This window comes from Pygocentrus nattereri, chromosome 20 (genome assembly GCF_015220715.1).
Source record: "Pygocentrus nattereri isolate fPygNat1 chromosome 20, fPygNat1.pri, whole genome shotgun sequence".
NCBI lineage: Eukaryota > Metazoa > Chordata > Actinopteri > Characiformes > Serrasalmidae > Pygocentrus > Pygocentrus nattereri.
This window is the reverse complement of record NC_051230.1, coordinates 20,366,638-20,386,561: the sequence shown is the minus strand read 5'-3', so window position 1 is coordinate 20,386,561 and position 19,924 is coordinate 20,366,638. Positions and strand designations below refer to the sequence as shown.

Sequence of the window (19,924 nt, the reverse complement as noted above, 5' to 3'; positions counted from 1 at the left end):
TTGGGTTTTTGTGGTTATTGTATTTTTATCATTTGATTTGGATGATTTCACACTGCATTGCCTAAAGTGAACCAGATTAGATATGTGACTGCTTGTTTATTGGTCAGATATGTTGCAGGGCTCATGTTACTCTCATATTTGCCCCTATTTGTGCCAAAAAGCCTTTTTTTGCATGACAATAGAGACTCTTAACATTGATGTATATCACAGACAAGTCAGTAATCGTAAATCTTACTTGATATTTGCTGCTTATGATTGGTTTGGTAATTTGAATTCAACCAATCAGGTTGCGGTTACAATACATCTCACAATCCATGTTTCAAAATTAAAGGCATTGCTTTACTGTTTTGTTGCCTGTCTGATGTTATTAGCAGTAACTCATGCTGTAGGAATGATATGAGCATCTGTAAGGAATCAGTTGTTAAAACAGGCAGATTATATTGACAGTACAGTGCTGACGTTCTAGACAAAGAGACAAACGTGCTCAGATGTTGAATTCCCTTGTTTGGTGCAGACCATCGTGAAAATGTGTTCCCACCAGGAGCAAACTACACTCACCGGTCACTTTATTAGGTACACCTGTTCAATTGCTTGTCAATACAAATAGCTAATCAGCCAATGACATGGCCACAACTCAATGCATTTAGGCATGTAGAGGTGGTCAAGACAACTTGCTGAAGTGCAAACCGAGCATCAGAATGGGGGAAGAAAGGTGATTTAAGTGACTTTGAATGTGGTGTGGTTGTTGGTGTCAGTCGGGCTGGTCTGAGTATTTCAGAAACTGCTGATCTACTGGGATTTTCACGCACAACCATCTCTAGGGTTTATAGAAAATGGTCAGAAAAAGAGAAAATATCCAGTGAGCGGCAGTTGTGTGGATGAAAATGCCTTGTTGATGTGAGAGGTCAGAGGAGAACGGGCAGACTGGTTCGAGATGATAGAAAGGCAACAGGAACTCAAATAACCACTTGTTACAACCAAGGAATGCAGAATACCATCTCTGAATAAACAACATGTCGCACCTTGAAGAAGATGGGCTACAGCAGCAGAAGACCACACCGGGTGCCACTCCTGTCAGCTAAGAGCAGGAAACTGAGACTACAATTCGCATGAGCTCTCTGAAATTGGACAATAGAAGATTGGAAAAATGTTGCCTGGTCTGACGAGTCTCGATTTCAGCTCTGACATTCAGATGGTCGGGTCAGAATTTGGCGTAAACAACATAAAAGCACGGATCCATCCTGTGTTGTATCAATGGTTCAGGCTGGCAGTGGTGGTGTAATGGTGTGTGGGATGTTTTCTTGGCACACTTTGGGCCCCTTAGTACCAATTGAGCATCATTTAAATGCCACAGCCTACCTGAGTATTGTTGCTGACCATGTCCATCCCTTTATGACCACAGTGTACCCATCTTCTGATGGCTACGTCCAGCAGGATAATGCACCATGTCACAAAGCTCATATCATCTCAAACTGGTTTCTTGAACATGACAGTGAGTTCACTGCACTCCAGTGGCCTCCACAGTCACCACATCTCAATCCAGTAGAGCACCTTTGGGATGTGGTGGAAGGGGAGATTCACATCATAGCTATGCAGCCAACAAATCTGCAGCAACTGCGTGATGCTATCATGTCAATATGGACCAAAATCTCTGAGGAATGTTTCCAACACCATGTTGAAAGTATGCCACGAAGAATTGGGGCAGTTCTGAAGGGGGTCCAAGCTTTCACTAGCAAGGTGTACCTAATAAAGTCACTTATAGTTATTTGCATTGTACTGAGTAATGGTGGAGTGTTCACACTTGTCAAAATGAGCCAAACTAATGAAAATGTTTGATTGGTCAGCACCAAACAAGGTAGGTGTAAGAGTGCCCTTAAAGAAGGTGTGGTTATTCTTGATGGGTTGGCTTTCACTTTATTGTCAGTTTTCATGCAGTAAGTTTTTCTGACTTAGGCATAGAAAAGGGGGGGGCTGGAATCTGGTTGAAGCTACTGATAAATTTTAGTGCATAGCTAAGTAAATTATTTCCATGATGTTGCAATTATGTTTTTTTAGAGTGACTACATAACTACTGAGATATTCATTGCTACAGTTTTTCATAAGACTGAATAGCCTTTTGCTAAAATTCAGTAAAGCTTGTACAAACAATTTTTAATTGCAACTAACAACACATTTGTGGGTATAACATAGGCCTGTAAATTATGGCTCAGCACATGATAAAAAGGAGCATATGAAGGCAGCATTACTGATCTCTGTTCTAGCCGTCATTAATTCCAAACTGCCAACAAATGTAACCAATGAAATCAGGCTGGTTTCTGGAAAAGTCTTGTAAGAAGAACATATTTTGTGATTTTATCTTGTGTCTTGCAATACTTGCGCGATTATTTATAGATGATATGACTGAGGAACAATGCTAGTAATTGCTCACTGCTTCTCCCCTCAGCCATGTTCACAGTCATGTGCTACAATGTGCTCTGCGACAAGTACGCCACAAGACAGCTGTACGGCTACTGCCCTTCCTGGGCTCTTAACTGGGAGTACAGGAAGAAAGGCATCATGGAGGAAATCACCAACTGTGATGCTGACATCATCAGTCTGCAGGTATGCAAACACATAGACGCTTAACACAGATGTTATGTGAATAAAATGGCCACTTATCAATGTTAATGTGATTGTGCAATTAACAGTTATTTAAAACTAGAAAATGAACAATGAAATTATTGGTTAATAGTAGCCTACAGTAATCTTAATGTTTCTCTGCAGTGCTGAGAATGTTGTACGCTGATCAGCTACAAGATTAAAACTACCTTCAACACTCACTGTCCATTTTATCAGCCCCACTTATAGCTGCACTTTGTTGCTCTCCAGCAGCACCAGTATGTGATCCACTCGTACCAGTGCAACACACTCTAACACGCCACCACGTCAGTGTCACTGCAGTGCTGAGAATGGCCTACCACCCAAATAATGCTTGCTTTGTGGTGGTCCTGTGGGGGTCCTGACCATTGAAGAACAGGGTCAAATGGGGCTAGCATAGTATGCAGAGAAACAGATGGACTACAGTCTGTAATTGTAGAAATATAAAGCGCACCTATACTGTAAGTGGACCTAATAAAATGGACAGTGAGTGTAGAAACAAGAACATATACTAAATAAAGAGGCTAATTTTATTTTTCATTTTTTAAGTTGCTGGGTTTTTTTAACCTGGAGGGTTTTTTTAATATCCTTTATTAACAATAATGCTTTTCACCTTACCCTTGTAGGAGGTGGAAACAGAGCAGTACTACACCTTCTTTATGGAAACTCTGAAGGAACGTGGATACGATGGGTTTTTCTGTCCAAAGTCTCGTGCCAAACTTGTGTCCGAGCAGGAGAGGAAGCATGTGGACGGCTGCGCCGTGTTCTTCAAAACTGAAAAGTGAGCTTCTCATTGTCTTTTTAGAACTAACAGTGTTTTGTTTATAGTATTTTGAAATTTGTTATTCAAAACTCCTCTGAATCTGTGTTTATCTGACATCAGATTTGCACTGGTTCAGAAACATACAGTGGAGTTCAATCAAGTGGCCATGGCAAACTCGGAAGGCTCAGAGGTCATGCTGAACCGGGTCATGACCAAAGACAACATTGGAGTGGCAGTCCTGCTGGAGGTGAAAAAGGAACTCTTTGCTGGAGGTAAGAGATTAACACAGGTGTTGACGGTAATTGACACCAAATAGACTCAGATGTTTTGCTCAATTTGACTGTTATTTTTGTAGTGTTGTTTTATTCCACTAGAGGGCAGTAGATCACAAATTCTGAACCTGCTGTGGAAACGAGTGTCTATCCATTTCTTTGCTGTGATTCTTTTCCAAATAACAGAAATTTGTATTAGAACCACTTTTGAATTCCAAATTATTTTAAAAGGCTGAGATTTCTGTCGCTAAAATGCAGCTAAACACTGGTAAAAGTGAAAGCTATGCATAACCCTGTTTCCAAAGTATTGGAAATTGTTTTTTTGTTTTTGTTTTTTGTTTTTTGCATTACACAGCTTTACCAGTCATTTGTGCAACATCTGATCTTTTTTTTAAAACCTCGTTGACAAAAATTCAAAATAGCCATATATTTAAAGAAAAAAAATTCTCAAGTTCAACATTTAATATGTTGTCTTTGTACTGTTTTTAATTAAATGTAGGATTTACACGATTTGCAAATCATTGTGTTCTGTTTTTTATTTAAAGACGCACAAACTTTTTTTGGAAACAGGGTTATAGTTTGCTCTTGATCAGTGTGTGTTCTACTAATGAAATTTCATAGGGAATCTTCTCTACACTGTTTTTACCCTGTAGCCTGATCACGGGTGTTGACAAATGAATGAAACTGCTTATCGACCACCTTTTAACATTATGACTTTGTGCCACGTAGTAAAATCCACCACCTTCACCCTCGCACAAGAATTGAAAATTTACCACCACAACAGCCATAGGTACAGCACCCTCTTTAATGTTTCAACACCCCTATAGGACTCAAGGTAAAAAAAAAAAAAAAAAAAGAATAAATACATTTTTTAAAAAGTGCTGGAACTCCTTTGGCCAAAGCCATAAAATATTTGAAGGAAGGCAGGCGGAGCTGTCAAATCATTGTAGTGTTTCCTTCCCAAAATACAAATCCAATTTCAAAAACTTTGGGACAATATATGAAATGCAAATAGAAACAGAAAGCAGTGATTTGTAAATCCACTTTGACCTATATTTCAACAGAAGCAGTACAAAGAGAAGATATGTCATTTTTTGTCTTGTCAACTTCATTGTTTTTGTTTTTTGTAAGTATGTGCTCCTTCTGAAATTGATCCCTGCAGCATGCTCCCAAAAACAGTTGGGACTGGGCGAGTTTAAGAGTTGGGATGTTCAGAAAACATTTTAAAAGTGGTGATGTCATGCCCAGAGCATCTTGTATAAACAAGTATGGGTTGAGGCTTGGCACTTGATCCAGCTGTTTAAGAATAATGTACCTCAACAGGCATTTACAAGGACTTTAGGTATTTCACCCTCTACAACGCATTATATTATCAACAGATTCCGTATGTTAAAAAACCTGCATGCTACTGTGATGGATATCATGCCATGGGTTCACTGCATCCACAAATGCAATGTGGTAACACACAAAAGTAGTGTTAATGCTGAAAGAAGTATAAACTCGTTTTGGAGCAACGTGCATTTTTCAGTTTATGACATAATTTAAAAACACCCTTTGTCCTTTATATTGTGTGTAACTTTCTTGATGAATAGACCAAAAGAAATGGCCCCAAATTACTTGGGTTAAAATTCTGGTTCCATTGACTTAAATAAAACAAAGTAGGTTTTTCCTTTTCCTGTTAAATGACCGTTTTGGAGTTACAAGGTTTGAAAAGGTGATGTAACACAGTATTCCATGTCCCATGTTTTTTGGAACATGTTGCTAGAATTATATATTTTAGAAAAATATTTAGAAAAAACCATATGCTTCAGTTCATTAAGTGAATTCAGTGCCGAAACATTGATTATTTATTTATTTTAGAGTTTAGATTTCCATATTCAGCCCCATTCCAACCTTCACCCAGGACCACCTCTTGGCCATTAAGACTTTGCTGATTTACGTGTTCAGTTGAGATAATATAAAAACAGGAATCTAAATAGAAAACTGAAGTAAGTCTTCCCATAATTGTTTGCCAGAACTTACTTTCTGTTACAAAGAAGTCACCAGACTTCAGTAGAAGTTCCTTTGAGTGTAAATATAATGCAATCTTTCCATTTTTATATGACTGAAGTTCATCTAGCATATTTGTTTCCTCTTCCTCATTTCATGTAAAATTTTACGTATGAAGAAGTTTATCCTTTGAAATGTGTCAACCTTTAAAAAATTTCACATATTGTAGTGGTTCTACAAGAGTCCTTTCTGTAACCTAGCGATTATGTGAAGGTTCTTCAAACTTCAGAAACATTCTTCACACTCACACATGTCATTTACAAGAATGGATCTCTAAAGAACCGTCCACTGAAGGTTTTTTTAAGAACCAAAAGTTCTTCTATTGCATCATGCAAAGGACCCTTTTTGCGCTTTTAATTTGAGTGTGCTTGAACACTTTGGAGTAAGCGCAAATGTTTTTGCATCTTTGTATTTAAATTTTATTTTATTTAATGGAGAAGTAGTGTGTAGAATATTAACTATTCCATGATGTGATCTACAGTAGTATTAGAAGATAAATGCATCTTTATTTAAAATATGGGAAACATCTGGGTAAATGTAAGCAGAGTAAATCTACAGGAACTGTGAGAACAGTAATAAAGCTCATTATATAAACAGTAGAATAGAACAGTGTGAGAAAGAAGCCAAGTAGTTAACTTGCTTTTCATCATCTATGGTACATAATAACATTTGAAAGGTTCCAAGAATCTGGAGAAATCTCTGTATGCCACAAGGCCGGAAAAAGAGTATTTGCTGGCCGTGATCTTTGGGCCCTCAGGCAGCACTGCATTAAAAACAGACATCCTTTTGTAGAGGAAATCACTTCATGGACACAGAAACACTATTGAAAACCACTGTCTGTGAAAACAGCTTGTTAGTGCATATGCAAATGCAAGTTAAAACTCTAAAATGCAAAGAAGAAATCATCTATAAACAAGATCCAGAAACCCTGCTGCCACCTTCTCTGGGCCTGAGCGTATTCAGAATGGACTGAGGGGAAGTGAAAACGTGTCCTGTGGTCAGACAAATCAACATTTGAAATTCTTTTTGAAAATCATAGGCACTGCATCCTCCGGCCTATAGACCACTCAGCTTGTTATCAGTGCACAGATTAATAGTCAGCATCCATAAGCATATGAGGGTACATTAGTGCACATGGCATGGGTGACATGCACATCTGTGAAGGCACCGTTAATACTGAACGACATAGACATGTTTTGGCAGCATATGCTGCTGTCCAGACAATGCCTTGTTTATTTCAGCAAGACAATGTCAAATCACATTTTGCACATATTACAATAGTATGGCTCCACATTAAGAGTCCAGGCGCTAAACCAAGCATTTGGTTTGTCATCTTTGTACTATTTTCAATTAAATGTGAGGTTTTAATGATTTACACATCATTGCACTTTGTTTTTATTTACATTTTGCACAGCATCCCAACTTTCTTTTTGGAAATGGGGATGTAAATCTTTAAATACAGCCCAATAAACTTTGTGACAATTGTGTGTTTTTCATAAAGACAATTTAATCTTTTTATCTGAATTACAAGGCCTAATCCACATGTTCGTAGGTGTATAAAATCAAGCACCTAGGCATGCAGACTGCTTCTACACACATTTGTGAAAGAATGGGAAAGAACTTGGTGAATTCCAGCGTGGTACCGTGTTAGGATGCTACCTGTGTAACAAGTCTAATCGTGAAATTTCCTCACTACTAAATATTCCACAGCCAACTATCAGTGGTATTATAACAAAGTGGAATCAATTGGGAACGACAGCAACTCGGCAACTAAAATGACAGAGTGGGGACAGTGAATGCTGAGGTGCATAGTGCACAGAGGTCGCCAACTTTCTGCAGAGTTAATCACTACAGACCTCCAAACTTCATGTGGCCTTCAGGTTAGTTCAAGATTAGTACATAGAGAGCTTCATGGAATGGGTTTCCATGGCCGAGCAGCTGCATTCAAGCTTTACCTCACCAAGTGCAGTGCAAAGCGTCGAATGCAGAGGTGTAAAGCGCCACCACTGGACTCTAGAGTAGTGGAGACGTGTTCTCTGGAGTAACGAATCACGCTTCTCCAACTGGCAAACCCATGGATGAGTCTGGGTTTGGTGGTTGCCAGGAGAACGGTAGTTGTTTGACTGCATTGTGCCAAGTGTAAAGTTTGGTGGAGGGGGGATTATGGTGTGGTGTTTTTCAGGAGTTGGGCTCGGCCCCTTAGTTCCAGTGAAAGGAACTCTTAATGCTTCAGCAGACCAAGAAATTTTAGACAATTTCATACTCCCAACTTTGTGGGAACAGTTTGGGGATGGCCCCTTCTTGTTCCAACAGGACTGCTTACCAGTGCACAAAGCAACGTCCATAAAGACATGGATGAGTGAGTTTGGTGTGGAAGAACGTGACTGGCCTGCACAGAGTCCTGACCTCAACCTGACAGAACACCTTTGGGATGAATTAGAGCGGAGACTGCGAGCCAGGCCTTCTCATCCAGCATCAGTGTCTGACCTCACAAATGCTCTTCTGGAAGAATGGTCAAAAATTCCCATAAACGCACTCTTGACCCTTGTGGAAAGCCTTCCCAGAAGAGTTGAAGCTGTTATAGCTGCAAAGGGTGGGCTGACATGATTAAGAATGGGATGTCACTCAAGTTCATATGCATGTGAAGGCAGACAACCAAACTTTTGGTAATATATTGTATGTATGTATTATTGTCCTCCATAAATATTGCCAACCTGGTAAATATAATCAGAACGGAGTGTAAAAAACATTATTCATTGCTGATCCTTTTAATTGTTCATGAAAAACAGCTATACAAATCTAAGCTTCATTTGAAGTACAATTATTACCAAATCTCATCATGACAAATGTTTTTCTCAAATCTATGTATGTCAAAATTGTTGCTACCCTTTCATTTAATACTTTCTGTAGCATCTCTTTATACAAATAACAGCTCTGAATGCTGTAATGCTTCATGAGACTGGAGGACAGATGGCAGTGGATCTAGAACCATTCCTCTATACAGAATCTCTCCAGACCCTGCAGATTCTCAGGTTCAGATGTGTAGACTCTCCTCTTCAGCTCATTTCACAGGTTTTCCATAGGGTTTATGTCAGGGGACTGGGGTGGACACAGCAGAACCTTGATTGTGGTCAGTGAACCATTTTTATGATGATTATGAGGTGTGCTTTCCATGCATGACACTGTATGCAAGCAACTTGTCCAGGGCCTTTGGAGGAAAAATATCATAGATCCACCACCATCCTTCATAGTAGGGATGAGGTATTTGTCTGCATGGTTTTTTTGTCTACACCAAACCCACCTCTGTTGCCAGTGTCTGACAAACTGCAGGCACTGTAGTTTCTTATCTTTCACAGCAGAAACGTTCTTCTGGTAACTGCTGGATAACTTATGGTTATGTAGGTAGTGTCTGGTTGTAGTTTGGGAGCCATTTAATCTCTGACCTAATTCATATCTGCAGTTCCCTATGATCCTTGGAAATCATTTGTCCGCTTGAACCTCCTCACTGTGCTTTGGCTATATACAAAATATACTATAGACATGCGTGTTCTTCCAGGGAGATCCTTAGTTCTTAATCTCCAGTTGCTTTAGACTTATTTATTGCCCTGATAGTATAAATGGGCATTTTCAACTGTTTACCTATTTTCCTGCAGGCATTTTCTGATTTGTGTAGCTCAACAACATTTGGTCACACATCATTGCTGTATTCTCTGGTCTTTGTCATAGTGATGAATGACCAAAGGAATTTGGCCGATGTGTCAATTGATATGTTTACCAAGTCAAGGCTGACCATGTAAGAGGTCTTAATCACTCAGGTGATCTTTAAAGCATTAAATCTTAATGGAAATATATCTACTTAGATTTTACTCAGAAGAATTTCTAGGTGTGCCAACAAGAAAGTTTTTACTTTCTATCTTTGCACTTCATGTAAGTTAGATTTTTGTTGTTTTGAATGAAGATCAATAATAAAGAGCAGTTTTTACAGCCTGTTTTGCTCATGTTTTCTTGGGGCACCAATAATTGGGAAGGGCACTGTGTGCATGTAAACATATATAATGTTTCAAACAGCCATTATAAGTTCTATATACAGGTTTCTTCAAGGCTGTTGGATTAGCATCCAGGTGGATCCTTGAGAGAATTTCAAGACTGTGCAGCACTGCATCAAGACAAAGGAGGGCTACTTTGAAGAATTTAAAATGAAAGATAGTTTTGACACTTCTTTCCTCTCTGTAATTCTCCAGGTGTTATTTCATAGTTTTAATGTCTTCACTGTTGGTCAGAAATGTGGCAGCTGAAGAAAAGGCCTTTTTGATTATGTGTGCAGACTTGGTAATGTATGTGGCTTCATCCCATGCACATAAGTTGCGATGCTGAATAAAGTTCTTGGATGTTGTAATGACCATATGAGAAGCAATAAATTATAATAATAATGTGTCTGACTAAGTTAAATTAAAGGGGGAATTAAATATGAATTAACTTGACAAAAAATCCAACCAATCTAACAAACCTGTTCCCAGCAGTCATCGGGCGGAAGGCAGGATACGCCCTGGACAGGTTGCCAGTCCATCACACGGCATATATACAATATTACAAAATAATATTCACTATTGTACAGTCATGAACACTGCATTCCCTGAAGAGTAGGTCTGGGTAGTAAGATGATATTTAACGTTATTCTTATAAATTACATCACTCTGGCCACAATATGCTCATCTGAGCATACTGTGGACATCGTCAAGATTTAAAGAACACAGACCAACTGTGTGTTTCATTATATACAGTCCAATTAGTCCCGTTCAGTTGGAACATAGTTTGTGAAACGTTGAATAAAACTCACTTGTACTTTGAAATGTGGCATGGCTGGAGCCATTTTTGGCTTTTTGTTCCTTGGTTTCTAACTTACCAGTTGTCAGAAAAAATAAATACTGTGATATCATTTATTGCTTGTAAAGCTCAAAAAGCTTCTTATGGTGTTGCAGGTTTATTATATTATGCTATAACTGTAGCAGTTACTGCTTCACACATTTTACGCATAACACGGAGTGAGAATAGTCATCACATTTGAAGTACTGTTACACGTTTATAATGTGCACATGTGTGTGCTTTGTGATTGGCTTAAGAAGTGGTTCTCGATATAAAGATATAAATATATTTACTCATGCAACTCTAGTAGTGTAGATGAGTCATTTAATGTGCAATGACACTGTGGTGTATTATGTAGCATTGTGAAGTCCCTTTTCTCCGCAATCTTGAGGTGATCCTGTTAATGACCACTAAACCTCCTGTTTTAACCTTCAGCCCATAGAAACTTGTACCCTGTTCTGATGTACTAATGTTCTTCTGCAGGTTTGAAGACACCTACAGAGAAGCAGCTTCTGCTGGTGGCAAACGCCCACATGCACTGGGACCCAGAATACTCGGATGTGAAGCTCATCCAGACTATGATGTTCCTGTCAGAGCTGAAGAGCATCGCTGAGAGGGCCTCAGTTTCAAACGGCTCCACACCATCCACCTCCGACTCTAGCTCTATCCCCATCGTCCTCTGTGCTGACCTCAACTCTCTCCCAGACTCCGGTAAGTCCACCTTGGGTTGTAAAAATCTTGGACATCTTTGCACAAAAGTACTTGTGGGACTTGATAGTATATGCTGCAATCCAGAAGTCTGAGACTTTGAAATTTGGATGGATTTGGATTTTTTCACTTAAACCTAGAAACAAGCAACACAATTTAGAATTCTGGGGAAAAAAACCACAAAGTTAAGAGAGTAAAATGAAACTTTCTGCACTCTTTCTAGGTCAGTATTCAAATTTAAAGAAATACATGCCCTTGACCATATTAAGGTGTTTATGCTATCCTCGATGACTCTCAGGTGATTGGAGGATCAGGTTGTGACAGTGTTATGAACTTGCCTAATTCACATAAGACATGTGCAGTACTGCCTTAGAATTTGATTAAAATAATGTACCTAGGATCCAAACCCTAATCCTGGAGACCTTCTGCGCTGCACATTTTGGTGTTTTCTCTGCTCCCAACACACCTGATCTGACTAACAGCTTTTATATCAAGAGCCTGCAAATGCTGCTTCATTACCTGCCTTCCAAGTAGACTATTTATATAAATCAATACATACCATGTTTTCATATAATCCCTGAAGGGGAGGGGATCACATTAATTTAAATTCATCCATCACTATATTGTTATCCAGGGTTTCCATGGAGCCTTAAAAAGTATTATAAAGTAAATAGATATGAGAAGTTAAAGGTCATAAAATGTCTAAATTGCCTTTTAATTACTCTTAGAGATATTCAATTTAAACATATCTGATCTCAGTATATTTTAATGCAGGGGTTCTTAACTTGGAGGAGCTGCAAAAACATAAAAAAAACTGAGAATATTGATGACGAGTGCATGCAGGCTTTGAAAGATTTGCCTCCTGTGAACAAAACAGTAAGGCAGTAGTCCAGGGGTCTCAAACTCAAATTACCTGGGGGCCACTAACAAGGCTGTGTTTTCGATGAGGGGCCAGATTAAAGGATTGCGATAAAAAGCAGTGGGAAGAGGGAAAATCAACTATTTTAATATATAATAACTATATACACATATAGAAATTCATTCATACATTTTGTTCAGTGTTTGCTCAGTGCTTTCTTTGTGCTTGCTCAGTGCTTGCTACCAGAAACTTCTCTTCGGTCACCTCAAACTGGTCGTTTATTCCTCTGACAAATATAGCCAGGTGAGCAGTATCATTCTGTACTCTCATCAAGCGCAAGTGAATATGCACTGAATCCTTGCACTTTGGTGCACAGCTGATCATAAATATCAGAAGACAACTCGCTGATCTGCTCGGCTACAGTATACGCAGTGAGACTTAAGCTTCTGAATAAACTCACCTTTTCTGGGCAAAGGATATGAGCAGCCTGAAGCATGCAGTGGTATAATGATGCCTAAGATTGTACTCCTTAAGCACGGCAACTTTCTCCTTGCATATCAGACAAGTGGCAGTCGCGTTAAACTCAACAAATAAATAATTGATCGTCCAGCTCTCTTGAAAATGTCTGCGCTCCAAGTCAACTTTTATTTTATTTTTTGAGAGTTTCGAAAGAGACATTTTGGCTAACAGAATGTTTTTGCCGGGAATGGTGAGCACATATGCATAGAGACGTGCAGCCTACAAAAGGATTGGGCTTACGCAGCGTTGCCTGGTGCTAATCACCAGATTAGCCAGATTTATGCTTATTTTGTTGACCCGTGAGGGGCCGTATGAAACTGTGTCTGGCCAACGGGCCAGCACTTTGAGACCCCTGCAGTAGTCCATATCATGCCTTTACGTCAGTTATAAGTTTCTATTGGTTAAACTCATTGCTGAGGGAGGTTCTTGATTGTAAAGTAAAAAATGGATTGTGTTCTGAACTTAAAGCACTTTTTCAGTGCGTGGCTAAATATTTGTGGTTTAGGGTGAAGTGCTAGCTAAGATATGCATCCCAGTCATCCCAATTAGTGACTAGACTCAGTTCTGTAGTTTCTGTAATGTTAAGCATATATTTTAATGGATAAGGTATCACCTAAAATAAGATCTACTTTTTCTTTTTTACTTGAAATAGCTGCATTTCGTCTCAACTCTAGCATGAACAAATGCGAGCTCAGCCTGTCTTCTTTTCTGCTGAAAAAAGAAGTGAAAAGTATTGAGTTCGATTTTTAAAAGTTGTGCAGCAGCACTGTTATAAGCAAATTCACTGGTGTATTATACAACCCCAATTCCAATGAAGTTGGGATGTTGAATAAAACAAATACAAACAGAATACGATGATTTGCAAATCCTTTTCAACTTATATTCAATTGAATACACTACAAAGACAAGATATTTAATGTTCAAACAGATAAACTTGTTTTTTGCAAATATTCATTTTGAATTTGATGCCTGCAACACGTTCCAAAGAAGTTGGGACGGGCAAGAAAAGACTGGGAAAGTTGAGGAATGCCACAGAAAAAGGCGCAGTTGCAAATTTAAGATTGTTTAACAACACCATTCGGTTTAAACGCAGTTTTATAACTAAGGTATGTAGTTTGCACAATGCTAACTGGTGGTTCTAAGCTTCTCTTATTTGTTAGCTACATTAGCCTCATAACTCCATTGCAAAACTGAAGAAGCAAATTTCAGCCACCAAACAGTTCTTGGTTGAGGAACATTATGCACATTTGAGTTTCTTCTGAGCCATCATCAGCCTTCAGAGGGAGTCTAAAAGGGGAGTGTTCAACATCAATATCTGTTACTGACAGATGCTGATTACTGCTGTCATTTTCTGCTCTGCAGGTGTTGTGGAGTACCTGAGCAATGGTGGAGTCGCAGAGAATCATAAAGACTTCAAAGAGCTACGCTACAGTGAGTGTCTGACCAACTTCAGCTGCAATGGCAAGAATGGCAAGCCGGATGGGAGCATCACACATAGCTTCCAATTGAAGAGCGCCTATGAGAGCAATCTGATGCCTTACACTAATTACACTTATGACTTTAAGGTGAGGTCTCCCTCCATGTTAAAAAATCCATAGTCATGTTGAAAGACAGTTCCACCTTTGTATTTATACTAGACGGCTCTGCGGCCAGGCCAAGAATAATGTCCTTAAACCCGACTTTGTTGCTGAAATAAACCATATTTTGAGGGATGTCTCTCGATGTCATCGGTACCATTTTGGTGACTGGCAGTATGAAAAGAACAGATAACTGTGACTGAATCAGTTGCAAAGGACAAATTGCAGTACTACTTAAACACAATATGTAAGACTGAAAAATAGTTTTTATAGTCAACTCACAATTTAGCAGAGTGCAAACTTTAAATCACATGGGCTGCAATTATTTATAGTCTACATTATCAACAGTGTTGTCTTTTAAGTGGGAAGATTCACCCCGTAAATAGGTAGCTCAGCATCTTCCTATAGATGATTTAGACCAGTCAGAAGCAATCCAACACCCATGAGCTCCAAACATTACAACACAAAAACACTGGTATTCTGGTGCACTGGCTTCAGTGTTCAGGCCTCAAGCCAGGTAAAATGTATACATCTGGTGTTCTTGTTACTTAAAATATGATCATAATCACAATGATAAAACCATTTTAATTGCAGTCACAGTAGCCTAAAAAACTATTAGATATTTACTTTTACATCCACAAGATCAAAGAATAATAAATGACTAAGAATTAAAGATATACCCTAAGCAAGTTTTCTTCACTTTTTCTTTTTCTGTTTCTTGCACTTTTCAAAATGTTACACCCATGTCTGCAGCTAAAAATAAAAAGCCAAGCTGTCTTGCAGGAAACTAGTTTAGTTTTTTCATGCAGATGGTCAATACTGACACAAGGGTCTGAATTCATTTAATGATGTGATTTCAGATTTTTTTTGTTTTTGTTTTACCACCGTTTAGTTAATTAAATCGTTATTGCGCATTACTAATGATGAAGCAGGGATCCATTTCCTTCACACTCATTATATTTACTCAGTTTGACTTGTCCATGCTCCACCTACAAAGACATTCTTTCATAGTTTTAGTTAGACAATTTCAAACATCCAGTTCAACCTAATTAGAAACTGTAGTCTGCATCTAAATGTGGAGTATATCATCACTTACAAATTATACTTATTTATATATGTGTGTGAGTGTGTGTGAAACAGCATTTTGAGCATTGGTAGCAAGGTAAGTTACCATTGTAAATAAGGGTTTACACATCAGTGAATACACACTAAATACAAATAAACAGCACAGAAATGTGAAGCGACATTTGATCTAATTTTGGTCAAAAAGTTCTTGTTGGTAGGTGTAAGGATGTAACCAAGCAGAGACAAGGAGGCATCTTCAAGGAGTCAAAAAGGATAGTTTTTATTATTCTAATGACTCAACAAAAGGAAACACCTATTTACACATTATTTCTTGCTACAAATGCACAATACATAAAGGCAGCTTTCTGCCTCTGAGGTCTTCCAGACAGCAGTCTCACCCATCACCCCTGTGAGGCACATTCACTATCTTGTCAGTTAACAGAGAAAGCCATTAGGTGTATGGAGCAATTGCATGAGATGTTAAAACATTTTTGCCACTTTTACAGAGTTTCATGTATAATCAAGTGGACATAGACCCAGTGCATTTAAATGAATGTTAAAGAAATACACAAGATGCCTAGTTTCCCTGTTTCATCTTGTAAAAGACACTGAATTTCAAGTTCCTACATTACCCAGAATTCATAGCAAAGACATAAAACATGTACATTTAAGCCCGCAACTTATCCTAACATGTACTGACCCACCATGTAGACACGGATCCTAGGGGAGAACAGATAGTGTCAAATTACTACAAGGTTAAAGTAACCCATTGTCAAACTACTACTAGTGTGCACTCGTAGCATTCAGCAGTTCTGTTACCAGCCTATTTGCTTGTCACCTCTAGCATAGGACCTCTGTTTAAAAGGACAATATATAGTTCACAGTAACAACTATTTTAACACTACTGACAAGAAAAGCAACTTAGAGTATTTAAAATTATTGGTAAGGATTATTTTTATAGACCGTAATGGTTTGTGGTCTATGGTGCTAAACATTTTTGTGTCCATGCCACCTGGAAAAATCAAACATGGGAAGTAAAATAAAAATCATTTTTATGTGCAAGATGATATCAATTATGTGCATATTTGAATTCATTTATTAAATCCATATTGAAGAAAGAGTCTTACATGTGTGACCTTTTGCACACAAAACTCATTTTAAATAAATGATGCCCAGATTTTGTTATTTTGACCATAAAACTACAATTTATCCTTTGCATGAACTGGATTTTTGGTCAAATTTTGTCCAACCTTGTAATAGTTTCTAAGAAACGAAAGCCTTTGTGAGTGAAGCACCAGGTGAAACGTACTCCTCTCTGCAACCATTATCTTTGTGTGTCTGACCTCCATCTCTTCTTTTCCTCCAGGGTGTGATAGATTACATCTTCTTCTCTAAGACTCATATGAGTGTGCTGGGGCTGCTGGGGCCACTGGAGACTCAGTGGCTCGTGGACAACTGCATCACTGGTTGCCCTCACCCACACATCCCCTCTGACCACTTCTCCCTCCTCACCCAGCTGGAGTACCACCTGCCCTTACCCTCCCTGAACGGGCTGCACCTGGCTATTCATAGGTAGTGCAGCCCCTCCGTCCCCCCCAGTAACCTCTCCCAGTGACAGACGATTCAATGAGTTCCCTGCAAACTCAACCTCCCACACCTAGGAGTGAAATATTATCACCTTTTACTCCTTTTTTAACCTTTGCACAGGATTGTATTAATACTTTTTTCCAACTTTAAAAAAAAAGCTTGATACCAAATTAGGGTTGGGACTCCACTCTTATTTTCAGTGACTGAATCTGAATGTGGCCCCCAGTCAGTATCTATGGCTGAATGTCAATTCTAAGGTGGTATACCGTACACTTGTACAGTTTCAGCGTGTGTATGGTATAGGTATATAAGACAGAGGTGTCGTGTCATGTAGCATAACATCATCAGCCACCAATGAAGTGTTAAGAGAAGTCCCTTTTCTATTTTTGTCACTAAACTATGTTTTATATGTCCCCTTAGTGTTTTATCAATTGAAACTTCTCATAGAAGAAATCCCATTTGTAAATGTATGAATTTATGCACAACAATCAAACTACAAATATGATGTTGTTGTATATTATGTAATTGTAGCATCTGGTACTTTATAAAGACAAGTTCTGTTCTGTCTTCTGTCTTCATTGTAGGGGACTTGGGCATTGGAACTTTTCAAGTTGAGAAATTATAGCATAGAACTATGCCTGAAATGGGGCAAAACAATCAGAGAAATGGAAATTTGTATATGTGCAATGTCTGATATTATGCAAAAATGGTCTTTTGTGAAGTCCTAAATGGATGCCATTAAAAAGGATCCCAGCCCTACTGACTCAAATACTGTGCATTGGCTTTATTTCTCTTTTTGCTCTTTTTCATGTCTAAAAAACTTAATTTTTCTGCTGTCATGAGAATGTCTCAAGGGATACAATAACAGTGAGTGGAATTAAAAGGGAACTAAGATTTCTTAACGGTCAAGTGTTGTTTTACAGGGGAGGGCAATTCAAAAAGCAGTCTGAGCAAAGGCTTTCTAGAGCATCACATAGTGCCCACATTGGGTGCATTTTACGAACATCAAGGATCATACAGTGTAAATAATAATTCAAACATACCAGCCATTATATGGATCATAGAGACATTTTTCCCAAAAAATTTGTGTAAAAAAAAGTTGCACTGAAAACAAACCCGTAGTTTGTGTGTGTGTGTGTGTGTGTGTGTGTGTGTGTGAAAACAAACCCAATTCCACAATAAAAAAGTTAGGACAGTATTTGAAATGCTAATGATTAGTAAATTCTGTTTTACCTGTATTAAATTGAAAACAATAAAAAAAACAAAAAACTTTTATTTATATATATATATATATATATATATATATATATATATATATATATATATATATATATATATATAATGAAGCGAAGCACCTCACAGATTTGGCTTGTAACTCACTCATATACTCACCTCAAACACTCATTCACTCACTCACGCACGTTTACCCAGATTGTCCACTGGGGGGCTACAGACACCAGTCACAGCGCTGTAAGGGGGACGAGGGGACACTTCGGATAGAATACTGTGCCCCCCCAGCCACCTAGACTTTTTAAAGACTGTTTTTATTTGTTTTTCTGAGCACATCGTTCAGACATTTCCATCAAAATTGCCTGATGTGAGCCCATCAGATATAGCATTAGCTAAGAGCTGCCATCATTTCAGTTTATTTTCTGTTAATGAAATAATACCAATAATAATAATATAATCTCAACTCGATTAATAAGGTTATAAGGCTTCACTAACTGTCCGCCAACCTCTAGCCCTGCGTCACTGCAAAACCTACACCATAGAAATATATATTTAACAACTGTAGAAGAAAGTTCATTTAACTTTAGCTTAGTCCATCCAGCCTGGCTAGTGTTAGCTTCATTGGACCTAGCAGAAGCTGAGAATCTCAGATTGTCAGAATATTTAGGACAGATACCACTCCAGTGACGGTAATAGTTTCTATACTGACGATAGTGAAGCTCAGATTAACATCTGGAAGAATCCCAGCAACGTGTGAAAACCCATTTTCCAAATAAAAGCAGCACCTGTAAGTTTTGTAAGTTTAATATAAAAGAACGCACTAACATGGTGTTCATGTTGCTGCAGTGAGTCAACCTGTGAAGCCTGAATTAGTCATTTAAAAGTCAGAGGTGTTCTTCAAATCACAGTTCGGCACTCATATGACACTGACAAGTTTTTATGTGTCAGTGTCATATGAGTACAGCCTCAAAAAGAAAGGATGTTTATGTCTCAAATGCAAACTCATCATACTGATGAAGATAGGATGACTAGATAATTCACTCACTTCCTCAGAAGGCCCCAAATTTTGACCGAGCTCTTTTTTTTTTTTGAAGCCCTTGTAGTCATCAGGTTAGTCCTGTATAGCTGCTCCATAGAGTCCCATTGAGTTGGCAAAGCTGTTCTTTGAAGACTATACAAGTGGTGTGCACTGCAGTCAAACACCATGGGTGCAGCTTGGTGTGTATGCATGAGTGAATAAAAGGGGAGTTAATGAAGGAAGTCAAAGGTTACCACCACCAGGGGCCCTCTCTCTTTGGTGCTTGAGGTGTTCCACAGCGTTTCTGGAGATCTATCAATATTCAAAAGTTCCTTGTTTTTCTGAACGGTCTCTTGGTAAAAACCAAGATGATATGGGAGATCACAGCGTACATGTATCATTTATATTCTATATTTATGGCACTTAGCAAAGTAACAGACCAGACCTTCTGCCCCAGTGAAAGAGTTAAACGCCGCAATTTCACCTGTTACTATACCCTTTACATTAATGACTGAGTACCTGTGTTGTGATGTTCTGTTACTGCTGTGCTCTCTGATGGTGCACCTTTAAAAACTAATAAATGATCAATCAAATAAACTCCTGTAAGATTGTCCTGAGACCTCCATCTACAGCACATCACAGCATGGACTCCCGAGCTTGGCAGAGGTGGAATACTGCTGGATTAGTGTTGCTGTGATTGAGATTTCTGTCCTCTGCACCACTGAAACCACCACCACCATCAAGTGGCTGAAACGGATGGAACAATTTTCAGGAAAA

At 38.6% G+C, this 19,924-nt stretch overlaps 1 protein-coding gene across 1 annotated transcript in view; it reads left to right on the top strand.

Annotated features, from left to right (window-relative positions):
- The window catches only part of cnot6l (CCR4-NOT transcription complex, subunit 6-like), a 29,127-nt gene extending 11,459 nt beyond the window's left edge, over positions 1–17,668 (top strand). The window contains exons 7-12 of the mRNA XM_017705136.2: positions 2,444–2,601; positions 3,264–3,418; positions 3,521–3,672; positions 11,068–11,295; positions 14,033–14,235; positions 16,679–17,668. Coding sequence (XP_017560625.1) covers positions 2,444–2,601; positions 3,264–3,418; positions 3,521–3,672; positions 11,068–11,295; positions 14,033–14,235; positions 16,679–16,888 — 1,106 coding nt within the window. The 3' untranslated portion in view covers positions 16,889–17,668. The remainder of the gene's footprint in view (positions 1–2,443; positions 2,602–3,263; positions 3,419–3,520; positions 3,673–11,067; positions 11,296–14,032; positions 14,236–16,678) is intronic.
- Positions 17,669–19,924: the final 2,256 nt, after the last annotated feature.